At 43.6% G+C, this 19,207-nt stretch overlaps 1 protein-coding gene across 1 annotated transcript in view; it reads right to left on the bottom strand.

Moving 5' to 3' along the window:
• The window catches only part of PANK4 (pantothenate kinase 4 (inactive)), a 362,653-nt gene that overhangs the window by 89,251 nt on the left and 254,195 nt on the right, over positions 1 to 19,207 (bottom strand). The window contains exon 17 of the mRNA XM_069240981.1: positions 298 to 398. Within this exon, the coding sequence (XP_069097082.1) occupies positions 298 to 398 (101 nt within the window). The remainder of the gene's footprint in view (positions 1 to 297; positions 399 to 19,207) is intronic.

Genomic DNA, 19,207 nt, shown 5'->3' with positions numbered 1-19,207 from the left:
AACTGACTGCTGACACACCTCTTTAAAGAACACTACCTCAAAACACAGCAACAGCCTACATCCCATTTCCAACACAAACTCCCCCCTTAAACCATCACTGACCGTATCTATAACTTTAACCCTGTTCACTGTTGCAGAGCCTTTCGCTAGTTCCGTGCTATACAAAAACTTCAAATACATATATTGTGGTTTAATAGCAGCCTCAGGTTAAAGGAAATGGGGCATTTACAGATGACGCAAGTCGAGAAGGGATGCTCACAGGTTCCCCTCTGGCATGAAGAACAAAATGGCACCTACTTTATCACTGTGTCCATTGCAGCAATCCGCTCCGTGACAATGAGGGACTCACTGTATGTCACATCATTCAGGGCTGGTCCGGAGTTACAGGCTAGTATAACCTGTAAAACAAAACAATTTCACATCACTGGCCTCTCCCATACAGAAACTCTTTCAATTGTCTTCAACTGTCATTGTATGTTTTAGTCCAAACTCACTGGTGGATTTTTTTTTTTTTTTTTTTAAAGTAGTGTTGTAGTGATGGGTGGGAAGGGGCAAAGGAGGGAACCAAGGAAGAGGATCATTGTGCAGTGCCAGTTTTATCAATGAATAAAAAGTGGTCAAGGGAGAAGGTACATACCAGCAGGGGCAAGGAAGGTAAGGCTTTAGCTTGGTTCTCGAAAACTGGGTTGGTCTGGATTGTCTTTTATTTTTTAAATCTACTCCAATGGATTACCCGCCAGAGGAATAATGTGAGTCATAGAGGCTTTTCAGAGCAATAGTTTGTTTAGTACAATTTGCAAATAGGACAAAGCTTAGCTTAGGCTATACATCAGAAAGCCAAAAAACACTGAATGGCCAAATGAATAAACAGACCATAAAATTGCACACAGAAAAAAGTATCATTAACTGCTTACACCATGAGAAATATCTATTACCTAGAAAGTTACTAGATTTCGAACACATTGTGACTAAAGATTTAAACAGTTTTAAGCAATTTACTGATTTAAACATCCTAGACGTATCCTCACTAAGACCTCTAGAAAGTTAAATCCATGAAAGAAAAGCTATCAACCTGTAGTTCTAAATACTGGAAGAAGGGTGATATGTTCTAATGGATGGTGCACACAATGATCTCAATGCTCAGTTCCCAACCTGAGCAGTCACTTTCCAGTTACACCACAATGTTGTGGGTTCAGTTGAGGAGTGGACATAATTGAAATTTTGCCTGCTAAGTTGACAAACATTTTGCGGTTGAAAGTTCTCAATAAAAAATGTTAAATAATTTTTACACAAGTGTTATTTCTTGAGCTATAAACAAGTTTTCCTTGTGTGTTCTTTTTTATGGGAAGACCGCTTTTAGCAAATTTGTTTTCCAACAATTTTCTATTTAATTTTTTTTTAGCATTCCATGTTTCCATCAAGCTTGCAGAATTTTGAAAAAGAAGTTCAATTTATTCCAAGCTGACTGAAATCAGTACTGCAACCTGGGCTAGTTCCCTATGGAAAATCCTTCAGACATAATGTAAAATTTGCATATTTAAGCCTGGTCAGAAAGCGGAGTGAGCAATATGTTTTTCATATCATTTTAATATTTCGTTAAATTGCACCCGAAAGTTATTTCACATTCCTATCTCGAAAACCACCTTGGTAAAATCTACAATCATGAGGTAAAGATTTTTATTGACTAATCCTTGGTGCATCTCCTCATTGAGTCAAATGATAGTTGCAATCATATTGGTGAAAACAATCACAATACACAATTTCATCTGTTGTACCATATAATTTTAGTTTATTTGCTTATTAGTGGTTCTTCCCCATTCAGTTTATCATCCAAATTGCTAAAGTTCTATAACTGTATAATCAATTAAGCATTGTCAATCATTTGGCCATTAGAGCTATTGAAATTACAATGCCTATCTTGCCTATAGCTTCCTCAGAGCATTTATCCATAAATTACAATTCTTTTATCGACCCAGGAGGCTGTTTGAAGTATTTATTTTGAGTCCAAATGAATTCATTTGATTAGTTTCTATGCTTTCATTCTTTATATACCTATGTTTGGGGAAGTGGGTTCAAGCCAGGTGATGACGTTTCCTTCATCCATTTTTTCACACTCGTAAAAATCGTGGGACTCAGAACAGGCCCCATAGATAGGGTCTTATTTTAATTCACTAGGCTGAAGAATTGGTAGGCTATCTGGGCTTGGGGATTTTTCCTATACGTATTTGTAGACTATGTATAAATGAAAACGTTACTTACCATTGTTAATGCTTTTTCTGGTAGAAACTCTGTCTAACCGCACATTTCTTACCTTAGTATATTCCCCAGGCCTTGGACTGGATCTGGAAAATCTTGAGCTGTACCTCTGCGCATCAGTAGGTGGTGTCAATCGATCTGCGTCTGAAGTGACGACCAAGGTGCCTTTATAGGCACCACCCTGGTGCACTGCCATGAGTTTATATTGTGACTACAGGGAGTGCAGAATTATTAGGCAAGTTGTATTTTTGAGGATTAATTTTATTATTGAACAACAACCATGTTCTCAATGAACCCAAAAAACTCATTAATATCAAAGCTGAATATTTTTGGAAGTAGTTTTTAGTTTGTTTTTAGTTTTAGCTATGTTAGGGGGATATCTGTGTGTGCAGGTGACTATTACTGTGCATAATTATTAGGCAACTTAACAAAAAAAAAAATATACCCATTTCAATTATTAATTATTACCAGTGAAACCAATATAACATCTCAACATTCACAAATATACATTTCTGACATTCAAAAACAAAACAAAAATAAATCAGTGACCAATATAGCCACCTTTCTTTGCAAGGACACTCAAAAGACTGCCATCCATGGATTCTGTCAGTGTTTTGATCTGTTCACCATCAACATTGCGTGCAGCAGCAACCACAGCCTCCCAGACACTGTTCAGAGAGGTGTACTGTTTTCCCTCCTTGTAAATCTCACATTTGATGATGGACCACAGGTTCTCAATGGGGTTCAGATCAGGTGAACAAGGAGGCCATGTCATTAGATTTCCTTCTTTTATACCCTTTCTTGCCAGCCACGCTGTGGAGTACTTGGACGCGTGTGATGGAGCATTGTCCTGCATGAAAATCATGTTTTTCTTGAAGGATGCAGACTTCTTCCTGTACCACTGCTTGAAGAAGGTGTCTTCCAGGAACTGGCAGTAGGACTGGGAGTTGAGCTTGAATCCATCCTCAACCCGAAAAGGCCCCACAAGCTCATCTTTGATGATACCAGCCCAAACCAGTACTCCACCTCCACCTTGCTGGCGTCTGAGTCGGACTGGAGCTCTCTGCCCTTTACCAATCCAGCCACGGGCCCATCCATCTGGCCCATCAAGACTCACTCTCATTTCATCAGTCCATAAAACCTTAGAAAAATCAGTCTTGAGATATTTCTTGGCCCAGTCTTGACGTTTCAGCTTGTGTGTCTTGTTCAGTGGTGGTCGTCTTTCAGCCTTTCTTACCTTGGCCATGTCTCGGAGTATTGCACACCTTGTGCTTTTGGGCACTCCAGTGATGTTGCAGCTCTGAAATATGGCCAAACTGGTGGCAAGTGGCATGGTGGCAGCTGCACGCTTGACTTTTCTCAGTTCATGGGCAGTTATTTTGCGCCTTGGTTTTTCCACACGCTTCTTGCGACCCTGTTGACTATTTTGAATGAAACGCTTGATTGTTCGATGATCACGCTTCAGAAGCTTTGCAATTTTAAGAGTGCTGCATCCCTCTGCAAGATATCTCACTATTTTTGACTTTTCTGAGCCTGTCAAGTCCTTCTTTTGACCCATTTTGCCAAAGGAAAGGAAGTTGCCTAATAATTATGCACACCTGATATAGGGTGTTGATGTCATTAGACCACACCCCTTCTCATTACAGAGATGCACATCACCTAATATGCTTAATTGGTAGTAGGCTTTCGAGCCTATACAGCTTGGAGTAAGACAACATGCATAAAGAGGATGATGTGGTCAAAATACTCATTTGCCTAATAATTCTGCACTCCCTGTATGTCCGTGCCAAAAACTGAGTCACGTCAGACTGAGTGTCTGACAAATATGCAGAATGTAACAGGACGTTAGATTGAAGAGCCCATTTTGCAGAGCAGGAAGGGTTCAAGGGTAGGTGAGGAATCTGTGGTTAGATAGAAACTCCATTAAAAAAAGCATTAAAGAAGGTAAGTAACTTGTTCTTCTGATTGACTTAACCGCAAATTCCTGGCCTTAGAATAGATACCTCCCAGGAGGTAGGTCTGCAAACAGCTCAAACCAAGTAGTCCTGGAGGACTGAAAGGGCAAAATGCCTATCCTGCCTTACTTGGCCATCCAAGAAGTAGTGCAATGTGAACATGTGGGGGTGGGGGGATGTCCATGTAGCAACTTGATAGATGTCCAGGGCCAGTACCCAGCATGCGAATGTGGCCCGAATGGAATGGGCCCGCAAGCCCTCAGGATGATGCTTTTTAGCCAATGCATAGCAGAATCTTGATGCTGAGTAGAATTAATCAATAGCTGATTGTTTATGCTCTGCTTTGCCCTTTTTTGTTCAAGTAAACCCAATTAAGAGCTGATCGTCCACCCAATCCTCTTCAGTGTGATCAATGTAGAAGGAAAGAGCTCTCTTTGGATCCAGGGAGTGAAGTCTCTCCTTTGCCTTAGAAGGATGATGTGGGACGAAGAATGTAGGCAGTATGATCTTCTGGCCAGCATGTAAAAAGGGGACCACCTTTGGCAGAGAAGAGGCACATGTCCAATGCACCAGTATGTCTGGGTAATAGGTGGGGTATGGTGGGTTAACTGAAAGAGCTTGAAGTTCAGTGACCTTCCTAGCCAAAGTAATGGTCACCAAGAGGGCTTTGTTGAGAGTTAGGATCCCAAGTGGAGAACAATGCATGGACTCGAATAGGGATCCCATGAGGAACGTTAGGATCAAATTAGGGGTCCCATTGGGGCATGATGAAATGGGTAGGGGGGTAAAAAGTGATGCAAGCTTTTAAGAAAACATTTTGCAACAGGTTACATGAACAGTGAGGGCTGATCCAGCAACTCTAAAAAGGCCGAGATGGATGAAAGGTAACCTTTAACAGTGCCAGGGCAAGAACTTGTCAGGCTAAAGACATGACAATCAGTAAAGCCTCAGACAAGGGGAATGAAAGCAGGCCAACATGACGGGAGTAGCACCATGCTACAAATTTGTCTCAACTGCAGGCATATATGGCCTTTGTTGAGGGACACCAGGCTGCCCATAGAAAATCACAGATCTCAGAAGACAATTCAAAGGCATTGAACTCTTGCTGATCAATCTCCAGGCTTGAAGGTGGAGCGTGCATATGTTTGGGTGTGGAACCCTGCCCTGCTGTTACAACAGAAATTCCCACTGAAGAGGCAGCCCTATTGGAGGACAGATGCTCATGCCACAGATGTCCCAAGTCCAGAGCCACTAGGATGACTTAGGTGCAGCAGGTCGTGATCTTCTTCAGAACTCAGGCCAAAGCAGTTTCAGCAGGAAGGCATAGAGGAGGCCCTGCTTCCAGTCCAAATGGAATGAATCCCTGAATGAAAGCCACTTTGGAAACTTCCATGCACAGAAGAGCTGACAATATGCATTCTCTGTGGTGGCGAACAGAACAAACCAAGGTTCTTTTCATTCTGGGACAAGACCTTGCACAACCGCCGGTCGTAGACACCATCCGTGATCCACAAGGCATCGGCGGCTGAGTTTGTCCACCCTGGGGTACAGAGATGCCACTAGGGCCTGCATAACTAGGAAGACGCAGCCACTCCTGCCAGGCCCAGAGGAACAGGGCCCCTTTGCACAGTGTCCAGTACCCCACTCCGCCCTGTCTGTTAAAATACCACATGGAGTTAGTGTTGTCTGAACACCTGCACCAGTCTTCCTTTGATGGATGGATGGAAGGCTTTCAATTCCAAGCAAATCACTCCAGAAGACTGATGTGGAGCGCAGACGCCAAAGGCCAGAGTCCGCTGAGCTCTACCTCTCCCAGTTGGCCGCCCCAAAACAGAAGCGATATGTCAGTCTCCCCTGTAAGTTCTGGATGGGAAAGTGAGAGGGGTCTGTCGCTGGTCCAATCGTGGCTAATTAGCTAGCACTGCAGATCTTCTGTTGTCTTCCTCAAGATCTAGACCAGACAGGAGAGTTTCCCCAGATGTTGTGCCCACTGGGACTTCAGGTCCCATGGCAAATACGTCACGTGCCAACCGACAACACAGACACCATTGTCCTGTGACTCAGACCGTCTAGACCACATCAATCATCTGGCTCGGACACGCTGCCCCTGGCCTTTGACAGGCCTAGTGCAGAACTACACTTTGGGTGGGCAATGATGATACCTACCAGTTCTTCGACGCTCTGACGAGAAGGCCTGTCCCTTCCAAGATTGATACAAGCTGGGAAATTCCAGAGTACTGAACACATCCGGAGATTTGCACCTGGTCTAGCCTCCAGGACCTGCCACGGAGGAAGGTGCATCCTTCGCTATGGTGGTGAGGGGGGTGGGGGGACGTCCTCGACCTGCAGCTTCCCTCCATTCGGCTTAATATCAACATATTAATAAAGGTGCTTCAGGCAGGGCTATCCCCTTTGGAACTCCTGCTTCCCTTCTTCAAAGCCATCCTGGACACCCTCCGAGACTTGGATCAAGTCCTACACAGGTGCTCCAGTGTACAGGTTGATTGACCGTCACCATCACCCCAATTCTGGGGATAGAGCTTCTCTCACCCAGGACCCAACGCCGCATTAACTTGGAAACATTTAAATGTTGAAAAGAAGCTAACCTACAGACTATAGAGTATTCTCCAGAAAACGCATTACTAAGGTTAAGTAACTTGTTCTTCAGTGAAATACTCCAAACCGCATATTCCTCAACCTGGAAGAGATACCAAAGTAATATTTCCCCAAAGTGGGGGAGTTGTGAAGTGGACTCTGACTAAAACATCCTGCAAGACCAAGTGAGCGAAAAGTTCTTCCCAAGCCACATGGCTATCAAGGCACTAGTGCTTTATAAACATATGTACGGACATTCAAGTCACAACCTAGCTGATGGCAAGGACAGGCACTCCACAAGCCAACACAATGGAAGCAGCTTTAGCGGTTTTGGAATGGCCATTCGAAGATGGTTTCTAGGGCAGTGCGTAGCAGATCTTAATATAGAGGACTATCCACCTTAATGAATAAGTTACTTACTTTCGTTAACGCCTTATCTGGTAGAGACATATTCTAGTTGCAGATTCCTTACATTAGAATTTCCCCCAGGCATTAGCTTGATCTGGAAAATGTTCTGCCCCCATCGGAAATAACTTTGCAGGTCCTATATAGATGCCCCCTCGGCATGCTGAGGTCAGTTTCTATTAACGACTTTCCAAGTCAGAAGCACAGAGCCATGAAGAACACGGACTACTGGTGCATCAAACTAAGGGCCTGCAAATTAAAGTGTCACCAAGATAAGGGGTGAGCAGTGGGGACAGCCTTGATCTTTTTCCCAATGTTGTGGGCTTGACAGGTGACATAGCAGGGGCAACAGAAGGAAGGAAAGGCTTGTAACAATGAATCACTAGATAATGGTTTATAGACTAGGAATGCTTGGCGGCAACTTGGGGAAACGGGGGTGGGGGATGGTCGACAGATTCAATGTCCCCGGCCACGTAGAGGCAGGGCAGCATGCGCAGCACAGTGGCTGGTCGGATAGTATGCGGATGTATGCCCCATCTGTAGCCACAAAGAGGGCAAAAAGTAGACTGAGGGGGATGAGGGACCGCCGCGAGGCTGCGAGGCCCAAGAACATGGACGTAGCACGAGAATCCTAGAAGCACCCAAGTGACGAGCCTGCTTTCTCCCCAAAGAGACAGGTGCCATCAAAGGCTATGTCCATAAGATTGACTTGGACATTCCACAAAAAGCCAAACGTCCCTCAACCAGATGTGGAGCCTCAAGGCCACGGTCAATGCAACCGCTCTGCCCAGTGAGGCGGTCTTGTCTAGTTCACCTTGGACCATGAACTTTGCTGCACCTGTCCCATCAGCAATCTCTTAAGTGTACACAGCCCAGGCCTCCTCCGGGACCTGTGGCAGCACTTGCACAACCATATCCAACACAGTTTGGGAATAATGGCCCAAAAGGCATGCAGTGTTCACTGACCTCAATGCAATGCTGGCAGAATAAAACATCTTCTTCCCAAGTGTGTCCAGCCTTTTTGATTATCTGGGGGTGTGGAAGGGAACGCGCCATGGGAGGTGGAGGCTTGGATAATGAAGCTCGCAGGGGTGGGGTGTTGCATAAGAAAGCTTAGGTCACCTAGAGCAGGGCAATAGTGGCAGGCAATTGTCCTGTTCACAGGAGTCCCTGTGCTGGTTTGGAACAAGTATCCAGTAGAACATCTGTAAGGGCTTCATTAAATGGAAGCATGGGTTTGGAAAATTATGCTCCAGGTTGAAGCACCTCTGTCAGGAGGTTTGTCCTGACCTCTACCAAAGGCAACTCAAGATCCAGGACCTCAGCTGCTCTTCGCACAAGCATAGAATATGAAGCTTCATCCTCCGTAGTCACGGTAGGGGGGGGAGAAAGCATGCCAGTATCTGGAGAAGTAACCAGTCTGCTTGCTTGACCCAAGTCTGTATGCCAGACCATAGCGTCTTGGAAGTTGTAATCTAAAAGGTCCGGTGACCCTTCCCATTCTTCACCGTAACCTAGCCCAAAGAAAAGGGGGCTCAGGTTTGACATATGAGGCTAGGCTCCTGCCGGTATTGGAGTCTGTCATACGACGACCACCCAGCTCCGTGTTGGAGTCGGCAATAAGTAACTTGGGTGCACAGGCGGTGCAAGGAGCATCAGGGAAGGTCGAGGTGGCACAACCAGCGCCAGTCTGGATCCAGGCACGGATCCATGTGCGCCCCTCAGAGACGAGGCCGAAGCTGCTGATGCGGAAAACGAAGGGGCCCTTTCCGACACTGCAGGGCTCAAAGGCACGCCAGCCATGTTAGAATGCCCAAAAATGAAGTGCATGGCCTCACAGAACTCTTTCAATGGGGCAGAGGCCACTCCCGGAAACTCGGGGGAGTCGCATATGCAGCCCAGACGCAGGCTCCACAGAGGGAGGCCTCAAACGACGACGCTCCCTCATCTTGTAGGACTACAGACGAGGATAAGTATATGAGCACTTCAACTTCTTCTGATGCCTTGACCAATCGTCCCGGGGACTTGGATTGGGACGACAACGATGGAGGACTCCGCAACCGCTCCTGGGACCTTACTCTAAGCTGGGACCTAGACTTGAGTTTACCCAAGCATTGGGCCGCCATCAGCATTAGGGACCGCTCCCACAAAGCCTTTGGATGCATTGCCCGATACTCACAGCACGACTTCAGGTCATTGTCACGCTCCAGGCACCAAAGACACACAAGGTGCGGATCGGTCACTGACATTGCCTGATGGAACAACCCACAGGGCTTAAATCCAACCTTCCATGACATTCCTGATGCACCAGGAGTAGAAAACTAAAAAAAAAAAAAAAAATTATTATGACAAAAGGACAAAAAAAAAAAAAAAAAAGACCAGTCAAAAAGTGACCCAATGGTAGCTATCTCCAGATTGGTGGTAGCTGGTGGGGAAAGAAGAAAATTTACATCAGCACGCCGGGGTGGTGCTTCTATAGGACCCGTGATGTCATTTCCGGTGAGGACGATTCCGACAACGGACGCAAAGCCGATGCCAGGGGAACTTCTAAGATAAGCAATCTGTAACTACCTCTCTAAACTGGCAATCCTTAGTATCCAGGCCTGCACGTATAACATTTGGTGGCATACTGCCTATCATATATCGTCTGGGCCAAAGAGGCCCTAAGATCTTCTGGAATCTCTGGCAAGACTTCACTGGCCATGTCTGCCACAGCATGTGGGTGGTGGTCCAGCAGAAAGACTACATTTATGAACCATACTGCTGGACCGGCAGAAAGAAAACCTATACATTTGCCAAAAAAAATGAGTCCTCTTGAATTCCCTTCACAAAGGAGGGTTAAAAATGAGTTTTGGTTTACATTACTGGTGCAGGCCTGTACAACAGGACTTTCTAGGATAGGGTGCTTAGTGAGACAAACTAGTTAATTGGGTGCTACCTTCCTATCCAGAGATGAGCAAAAACGAAGTAACCACGTAACTATCAAAGACTTTGTGTGGGCAAAATTAAAAGGAAGAAAGGGCTCAGAAGTTCCCAACCAGGCTGCAGAACTGAAATCAGAACATTTTGTTTTGGTTTCAATGGAGGGCAGCTGTAATGCCACTACTGTAAATAGAGCACTATATTCCACAGGTGGACCAACTGGTGAATCTAGCTCAATCTCTGGCGAGGTATCAAGACCAATGTTGCTCTGTAAATCAATATATAAAGCATGAAACTCCATCACGTGGATGGAGTAAGCCATCCCCATTAGCATCAGGTCAGAACCAAAAATATACTGGAACCTCTTCTGGTACTTGTTACCTGGCTGAAGAACTGGGTTAGAGTTAGGGTTCATAACAACCAGTTACAATTCTGTGATCCCGTAGCATGATGTCTTTTGGCCTTGGGCCGAAGCCGGTCTGGGTCTGACATTAGCATTGGCACTGGGTCATCCTCGGGCCCTGGAGTTAGGAGAAAATGGCATGGTTTAAGGGGCCGGAGTAAAATTCTCTCACAATTAGTAAGAGTCTGGTAGCTGGTCCCAAGGGAACAGATAGCACAGGGGAGGAACCTGCTACCAGCAATGTGACTGGAGGCCCCAGCAGCCCTATGGCACACCACGTGGACTCTGAAATGCTTGAAAATTTGCAGTATGGCTTCTTTGAAGGCCTCAGTTCAATGTGGAGCAGACAGCGACCCGGGGAATTAGAAGCACATGGATATCAACTGGGCAATCAGTTTTGTTGCTGAAGCCCTAGAAGTAGTGTGCCTTACATTGTGACACCCCTGTACCTACTACTTGGATTCAGAGTATACAGATGGGGTCGAGTCCTGCTTCTCTTTCTTACACATGCGCTTGGACTTACTGGAGAACTTGGGAGTGTAAAACTGAACAGTCGTGGGAGTACCCTCGGGACTAGGACCAAATAAGACTCACCATTTGAAGCATCAGCGAGACCTGTGCGATGGATGCATCTTCAACTTGTGTTCAGCGACTTACAACTTTGCCTCCTGGTTTTGGATCACCATTGAGTGCTTGAGTGCATACTCATAACAAGACTTAGAGATGTGTTCCAAACCTACAGACTGAAGACACCTCACGCAGGTCCATGGCTGACATCTAATTCTTTTAGCCGTGTTAGAAAGACACTTTCTGGTTTTGCAATACTTGTGACACTTCTTATTGAATGGGCAGAGTCTTATTCAAGACATTGGCCACAGTGCATAAGGCTACATTCAGCAAACAATATGTTAAAGTCCAGGAGCGGTGCTTCTTACTTCAATGTGTCATCAGATAAGGACAGCAGGGCTCATTACTGACCACAACAGCACAGACCAGGATTGGTCCATATTGATACATAAGGGCCAGATCCATGACAGGTTTCCAGAAAATCTACATGGAATATTTGTAGATAGGTTTCCTCGTAAGAGGACTCATTCAGAGTATGTGGTTTGGAAAATATGGCATAGATATAGACTCCTAGACCAATGTTGGACACCCCTGACATAAATCAGTAGAGTGCAAAACCGATCCCATGAGGGTCTTAGACAAGTCAGATTTTTAAGAGAAATAGCCAATGCACATGAAGCAGACTTGGATTCACGGTCTGTTGCTTTATACCAAATAGAATGGAAATGCTCTGGAAAAGTCTTGGTTCTGGGGCCAATGACTACCAGGCCCACAACACCCTGCTACAGGCTGATCTTGCAGGCTGGGTCACAAACACTACCTAGTTCAGTTGATTCCCGGCAGCACATTCCGAGCCAAGATGGCACGTCATCATCTGTAGAAAGCTGGGCCACAGCTCTTTGCTTAAAGATTAAACTGTGGCTCTTATAGTCTTGATCTATACACAAAGGTATTTTCCTAAAGGTTTTATTTCTTCTGTCTGGTTATCATGCAATTTACTTAGTTGGAAGCTATGTGAGGAAGAGAACTTCTTTTTTCAGTGCCTCTGGTGAGGATGGCCAATTAAGCGCCACTTAAGTGCATATTTTGTGACAATACTAAGTTCCTACATTTAACCTTCTAGGAAGCACATTTTTCACCATCGCTACTTCTGGGTCTACCTGGTCCATCATGAGGAATGGGAAACTAACTCGTAACTTACGATGAATCTTAAAGCACCACTCTGGACTCTTTTCTGGCACAGGTAGTTGGGGTAATTTCCACAGAAATTGATTCGGCATAGAGACGCCTTTTCTTGAATATTTGTGATTCACTACCATCCCCCTTGAACGAGAACCATAGGGTCTATAGAAATGAGCAGGGAACCAGACGGAGGCAATGAATATAAACAGTTTGTTACCCCAGCCACAACTACCACCCACAGACAGATCATATAAGAGAGAGTGGCCCATCACCTAAAAAGGGTGAAAAAAGGCCAAGAGTCCCACTTGCCAAAATGGAGGGATTGTCAAGGCCCTCTGAAACAGAACCTAGATGTATTGGCAGAAAGCATGGGGGGAAGGGGGTCAGCTCTAATAGGTCTAGCTGAGGGTCCTTTCTCTGAGAAACTCAAGGGTGTAACTGAATCCTGTATTGCACCATTGATAGTGAGGCCTGGATCAAAGAACTTTCCCTTACTATATCTATTTGTTGGCAAACCCTCCCCCCAACACAACACCACCCCCCCCTCCAAGCATAATTCAAACTCTTTCTTACCAATTAGGAACAACCAAATAAATGCAGCAAATAATAGTATTTCTGTTGATAGAGGAAAACAATCAACATATGCAACTGGTAGGAGGGATTATAACATAGGCCTCCTAGGTATCGAGAAACCCTAGGTTTAGATATACGCAACTAAATTATCTACACCAAAAGTACCTCTCTCCAGCCAGGATTAAACGTATGTTCCCCATCTCGGACCCAGCCTGCCCAAGGTGCCGAGCCCCGCTGGCACATTTCTACCACATGGTATGGGACTGCCCCCTAGTGCGTGTAAAGTGGAGCGCAATAGTGGAGAAGTTATCTGAATTGACGGGTCTGGCACTCACAGTAGAACCTAAATCCTGTTTACTAGGCCTGAGAAATAGAGATAAAAAACACAAACACCTATAAAAGTTTATTGACCTAGCTTTCGTAATGTACAAAAGATCGATAGCAATGAACTGGAAGTCGGCCTCCGCCCCGGACCTGACGTCCTGGCACAACACGACACTAAGATGGGCCAACGCAGAGTTGATGGTGCTAAGGAACACAAAAATGTGGCTCCGGCAGACGGGCAGTGAGGCGTGGGAGATCCTGATAGATAGACTAGACGCCAAAAGCGACGAGAAACCGCCTTGAACTAATGCACACGAACAACTGCAAATAGTAGCCAGCCCCGTCGGCCTGCTACCCTGCCCAACTAGGGACTCTTTAAATGTGAGTCATTGGAATGATTGGCACCCCCCCTGCGCCTGAACGTCTGCCAAGGGTGATCCACAACGATCACCCACAGAGGAGCTGTGTTCCCACATCGAAACGCAAGGCATATACCCCACGCCCAATACGCACACCCCCTCCGCTCTAGATCTTCCCCCACGCAGCGCATAAGCGCCAGTTCCACAGGAGTATATATCTGATGTAGTGAAAAAGTGTCCATATTTACATCTTGGCAAGCGACTATTCAGGAACCATTTCTGTACTCCTTATTGAATGTGCGATAATGACCTCAGTTAAGTTGTCAAAGTTAAAGTGTTAAACCGTGTATCAGCAACGTTATTGATTTAATATACCTGTATAATGTGACTAGTAAATGCTGGAAACAGAATTAAAGCAAAAATGTAATCAAAATATAAAAAAAAAAAAAAAAAAAAAAAAACATAGGCCTCCTAGACTAGACTAGACCTGCAGGTTTGCAGTGCTCTAATTCCCTATGCTCTTAATCTTTCCACCAAAAGCTGCTCATATGTGATTGGTATGGTCAATGTTCCACTGCTATCACCTTCTAATGAGGACTCTTGTACTCAGCTAAAAACTATTGTGTATCACTGGCTAGTAAAACATACAGACCTTAAAATAACATAATATGGAAGCATTCTATTTATGAGAACAGTTGATTGGTTAGGGAAAACAGAAACAATTCAGGGGGGTCACCAAATTATAAACCGTAAATATCATGACTTAGCATGCAGCCACAACGCTCAAATTCCACTTGACATATGCAAGGGCGAGCATATCCGTTTAAGAGCACTTGTAATGCAGTCCTGTTCCTTGTTAATCAATTTACACATACAATACTGCTACATGTGAAGTGGCTAACATCCAAGCTAGAAATTGCTTTTAGCCCGCCCACAATGAAATGGAAGGCAGTAAATGAAGGGACTACTTCATTTAGAAGCAACAAGATTACTTCATCTTAATAAAATCTTTTAGGGGGCTAGGTATTTCCGCTGCAGATTAATCTAGTTTGTTGGAACATCTCTGTTATTACATCAAAGCTGTCTGATAAGGACTGGATTGCTTGTTGATGTTATGTTACAGGAAACTAGGGATGTAGAGGGTATCACCTGAGATGGTAACTCCAGTTTTTTGTGTTCCAACAATTTCATCTGTTGTTGGCAGAGCTAGGGGTGGTTTGGTAACCCTGCTTTGGGTATGTCAGGAGTATAAGAACATACCTGTAGTGTTCAACCACCAGAGGATTCAAATATTTTGGATCATCTTCACTACTATATTTTTCTAATTGTGATAGATTTCGACAATGAAATTGGAAACATCACTGGATGGAGTCTGGGCACAATCAGACTATATTTTCATATTTTGAGCTATAAAGATATATGTGTAGTCTGGTGGGATTAAAACCAATAGCTACAGTGACCACAAATCCAGTTTATTTGCCATCTGCCTACCAAAAAATAAAAATGGTTCACAGAAGAGGGGAATATCTGAGTTGGTAATAGTGGATATGAGCCTACATCTCAGGTGGTAGGCTGCTCATATACTAACTTTGCTTGCCAATTCGAGCAATGCAAACTTGGATTTGGGCTGCAACTATCTATTGTCCAAAACCCAACCCAAACCCTCTAATGTAGATGCTTTTACTACTGTAAATCAATGAGTTAGAACCTCACTCTTGACTCTCATGAACAGCCTAAAGAATGTTCAGCCAAGCTGTCATAATAATGAGTGCAGGGCAGCTAATTGACAATTGCATGTGGCCTAAAATATTTATCCCAAAAGTAAGGCATAGATAGTTACAAAGAGGGCAAAATATAAACTGATCATCGGGAAGAGGAAGTGAGGAAATACAGAAAACTCCAAAAAATCGCATACAAACTTGTAAAGATAAAAGTATAAAAGGTTTTGGGAAAATTGTTAATTACAACAAACATTATGCATGTCATTCTGAGGGGTTATGAATGAATATTAATGTTGATATTTGGGTGGAGAGCTTTAGGACTATCCACTGCTGTGGGACAGAACGGGGTGACATATCTGTAGAAGGACAACCATTTTTCCCTTTGGACAGCAGATTTGAGCTCTATGAAGTCATCAGAGCTATTATTCATAGTTCATCATGTAAGGCCCCCTGGCCCAGAAGGGGGTCCAGTGAATCTCTATAAGGAAACTGTTGGACACTGATAATTACCAATATACTTTGTCAAGGTAATAGGTCATATCATTTTATTACGCAGGAGAGAAAGCCGAAGGAAGATGCAAATACCATTACGGTGGTTCAGTATGGCTTCAGGGAGGGTCTTGGCACACAAGAATAGTGTCTAACTTAACATCTAATCATAATTATACAGTAGCCACGAGGGGAAGCACTCAATCTTTCCTTCCTGGTTCTTAGTTGTGCCTATGACCGGGTTACTTTGCATTAGATATGGAAAATTTTTCCCATATTAGTTATGGCCCAGAACATGGTTGTTTTTATGCACACTAGATTGTGGGGTCATACCATCGGTAAGGTATGGGTGTGAGGGAGAATGCACTGAGGCTTTTGAATTAGACTGGGGAGTTTGTCAAAACTCTGTTCTGGCCCAAATACTGTTATTTTTATAAATAAAAGGCCTGATTGCCTTTTTGCTTTCCTCAGGGAAGGATATGCCAAGGGTCAAATCAATGCCTGTACTGGCCCTACTTTACTGCAGATAGTGCAATTTGTGCTCTCACGAACCCCAAGTGGTCTCAGAGGTCTAATCAATAATGTAAAATTCATGGATAACCTGGAACTCGAGATCAATATCTTGAAAACTCCCTACATGGCATGTGGGGGACAACAAAGTAAAATTAGACACATTTTCCTTAAATGTAAGCTCATTGAAAAAGTTAAGAATTTTCTGTAGCTGAAGGTCACTTTTGATTCATTCAGTTCATGGTTACAATGCTTCTCAAACCGCTGCCTTGCATTTAACCACTTCACTGGGGCTTGGTCTGATTTTGTGAAGAGTATTGGGAACAAACTTATTTGAAATCCATTAGAACTATATAAGCACAAATGCCTACCAAAATTGCCTTATCGGGCAGCTTTGTGGCTACGGTGATACTATTAAGCTGCAGATCAAGGAAAGTTGATTATATAGGCACCTATTGGGCATATCCCCTATTCATGAGGAATTAGGCCTAACATATGTAGGAGAGTATATACAATTAGCACCATTGCTTCTGGGAGTATCAATTTGGAGAAAAAAGCATGCCACACTTAATTGCAAAATCCTAGTCAATTGTTTAGCATGTGAGATGAGGCATACAATCCCCTGGCTCAGATGTATCAGTAGAACTACTGAAGCCCTTGTTAGAACTGAGCTATTTATATCACCTCACTTGTTTACTAAGGGGGACTTTATGAGAGTGAAAACGATCCATATGCTGTTTACCAATGATATAAGAGTGTGAAAAGAAATAGACAAAAGAGAGTGGAAAAAACTGTACTTGGTTATGCTATTACACAAACAACCAGTGGAGTAGAGTCTTATTTGATTCTAGTCAATAACCCATGGGAGAGGTCGTATTTGACTAGATTTTGCTCGGGCTGCTCTTCAGGACACCATCTCCGTTTCCCTTTTGGCCAATATGATTCCTCTTCAATACTGATTTGCCCGTGATGAAATCTCAGATCAGACACTCATGTTCTTTGTTTTCTTTTGGAAAATTAACAGACCTTTAAGGCAGCAACAGCTATTACCAGTTCATAAAACGTGTATTTTATAGTGCAGGCCAGCATCAACATTAAGGATGTTGCCCAATCCAGTTGCCTGTTATTTTCTATGGTGTTTCTTAAAGTGTGTAACATCACCATAAATCGATGTTTTTGTTTTTTAGCATATGTAATTATTCATGTAACATGTCTGTAAACTGTTATACAGTTTTCATTCATTTTTATCTGTACCTTTAGAATTATTAAACAATAATTGACTAAAGTATGCACTGTGGCAATTTCATGATCCTGTTCTTTATGCTGCACTGACACAGAAAGGATAGGCGCATTTAGCTTCCCGTCTTCAGTGAAATTCTGAGTTAGTGCATGGTTGAAGACAGCGGAACTCGGGAACACAAGCCATTAATTGCCTCTTCATGTTCCCGAGCTCTCTGCCAATGTAAAAGGGAAATTAGCAAACCTCTTCGGAGTGGACACAGTGCAAACAATGGGATCACGATCCGGTCCCAGGTAAACTAATGTTAAACCCTCCAATCTTAACTGCTGGCTAGAACAACCAGGTCCTCAGATCTATTTACCTACGTTACCAATAGTCATATCCCACACCGCCTGAAACTCACTAAGCTATACGTATGGGGGTTGCCTATAACAAGTTCAGGTTGCCCTTTATGGAAACTGGGCTGTCAGTATATATATATATATATATATATATATATATATATATATATATATATATATATATATATATATATATATATATATATATGAGAGAGAAAATGTCACTTACTCAGTGTACATCTGTTTGTGGCATGTTGCGCTGCAGATTCACTTGCTGTGCACTGTTCCTGCCATCTAGTGTTGGGCTCGGAGTGTTACAAGTTGTTTTTCTTCTAAGAAATCTTTTCGAGTCACAGGACCGAGTGACTCCTCCCTTTCGGCTCCATTGTGCATGGGCGTCGACTCCATCTTAGATTGTTTTCCCCGCATAGGGTGAGGTAGGAGTTGGTAGAATGAGGATACTAAAGATGCCCATGCAATGGAGTAGATATGTATGTACATAGTTTGTGGTAAAGGAATATTTATTTACATATTTACAATTTAAATGCAACTAAAACGGTTACAGGCTCCCGGGGAGGTGGGAGGGCGCATGTGAATCTGCAGCGCAACATGCCACCGACAGATGTACACTGGGTAAGTGACATTTTCCGTTCGATGGCATGTGTAACTGCAGATACACATGCTGTGCATAGACTACAAAGCAGTAATCCTCCCGAAAGCAGTGGTCAGCCTGTAGGAGTTGAAGTTGCTTGAAATAATGTTCTTAATACAGCCTGTCCTACTGTGGCTTGTTGTGTTGCTAACACATCTACACAGTAATGTTTAGTAAAGGTATGGGATGTAGACCAAGTGGCTGCTTTACAAATCTCGGTCATTGGTATATTACCTAGAAAGACCATTGTAGCTCCTTTCTTTCTAGTGGAGTGTGCCCTTGGTGTAATGGGTAATTCTCTTTTAGCTTTGAGGTAACAGGTCTGAATACATTTGACTATCCATCTGGCTATGCCCTGTTTGACTTTAGGGTTACCGGCATGGGGTTTTTGGAAAGCAATAAACAATTGTTTAGTTTTACGAAATGCTTTTGTTCTGTCTATGTAATACATTAGTGCTCTTTTTATGTCTAATGTATGCAGTGCTCTTTCTGCTACCGAGTCTGGTTGTGGGAAGAAGACTAGGGAGTTCAACTGTTTCGTTTAGATGAAACAGTGATATGACTTTTGGTAACAATTTTGGATTTGTACGGAGAACTACTTTATGTTTGTGTATTTGTATAAAGGGTTATTGGATAATAAACAGCTGTATTTCGCTACCTCTTCGTAGTGAAGTGATGGCTATTTGAAAAGCTACTTTCCAAGTCAAGAATTG

This window comes from Pleurodeles waltl, chromosome 6 (genome assembly GCF_031143425.1).
Source record: "Pleurodeles waltl isolate 20211129_DDA chromosome 6, aPleWal1.hap1.20221129, whole genome shotgun sequence".
NCBI lineage: Eukaryota > Metazoa > Chordata > Amphibia > Caudata > Salamandridae > Pleurodeles > Pleurodeles waltl.
Note: the sequence above shows the minus strand (reverse complement) of the source record. Positions and strands in the feature narration are given on the sequence as shown.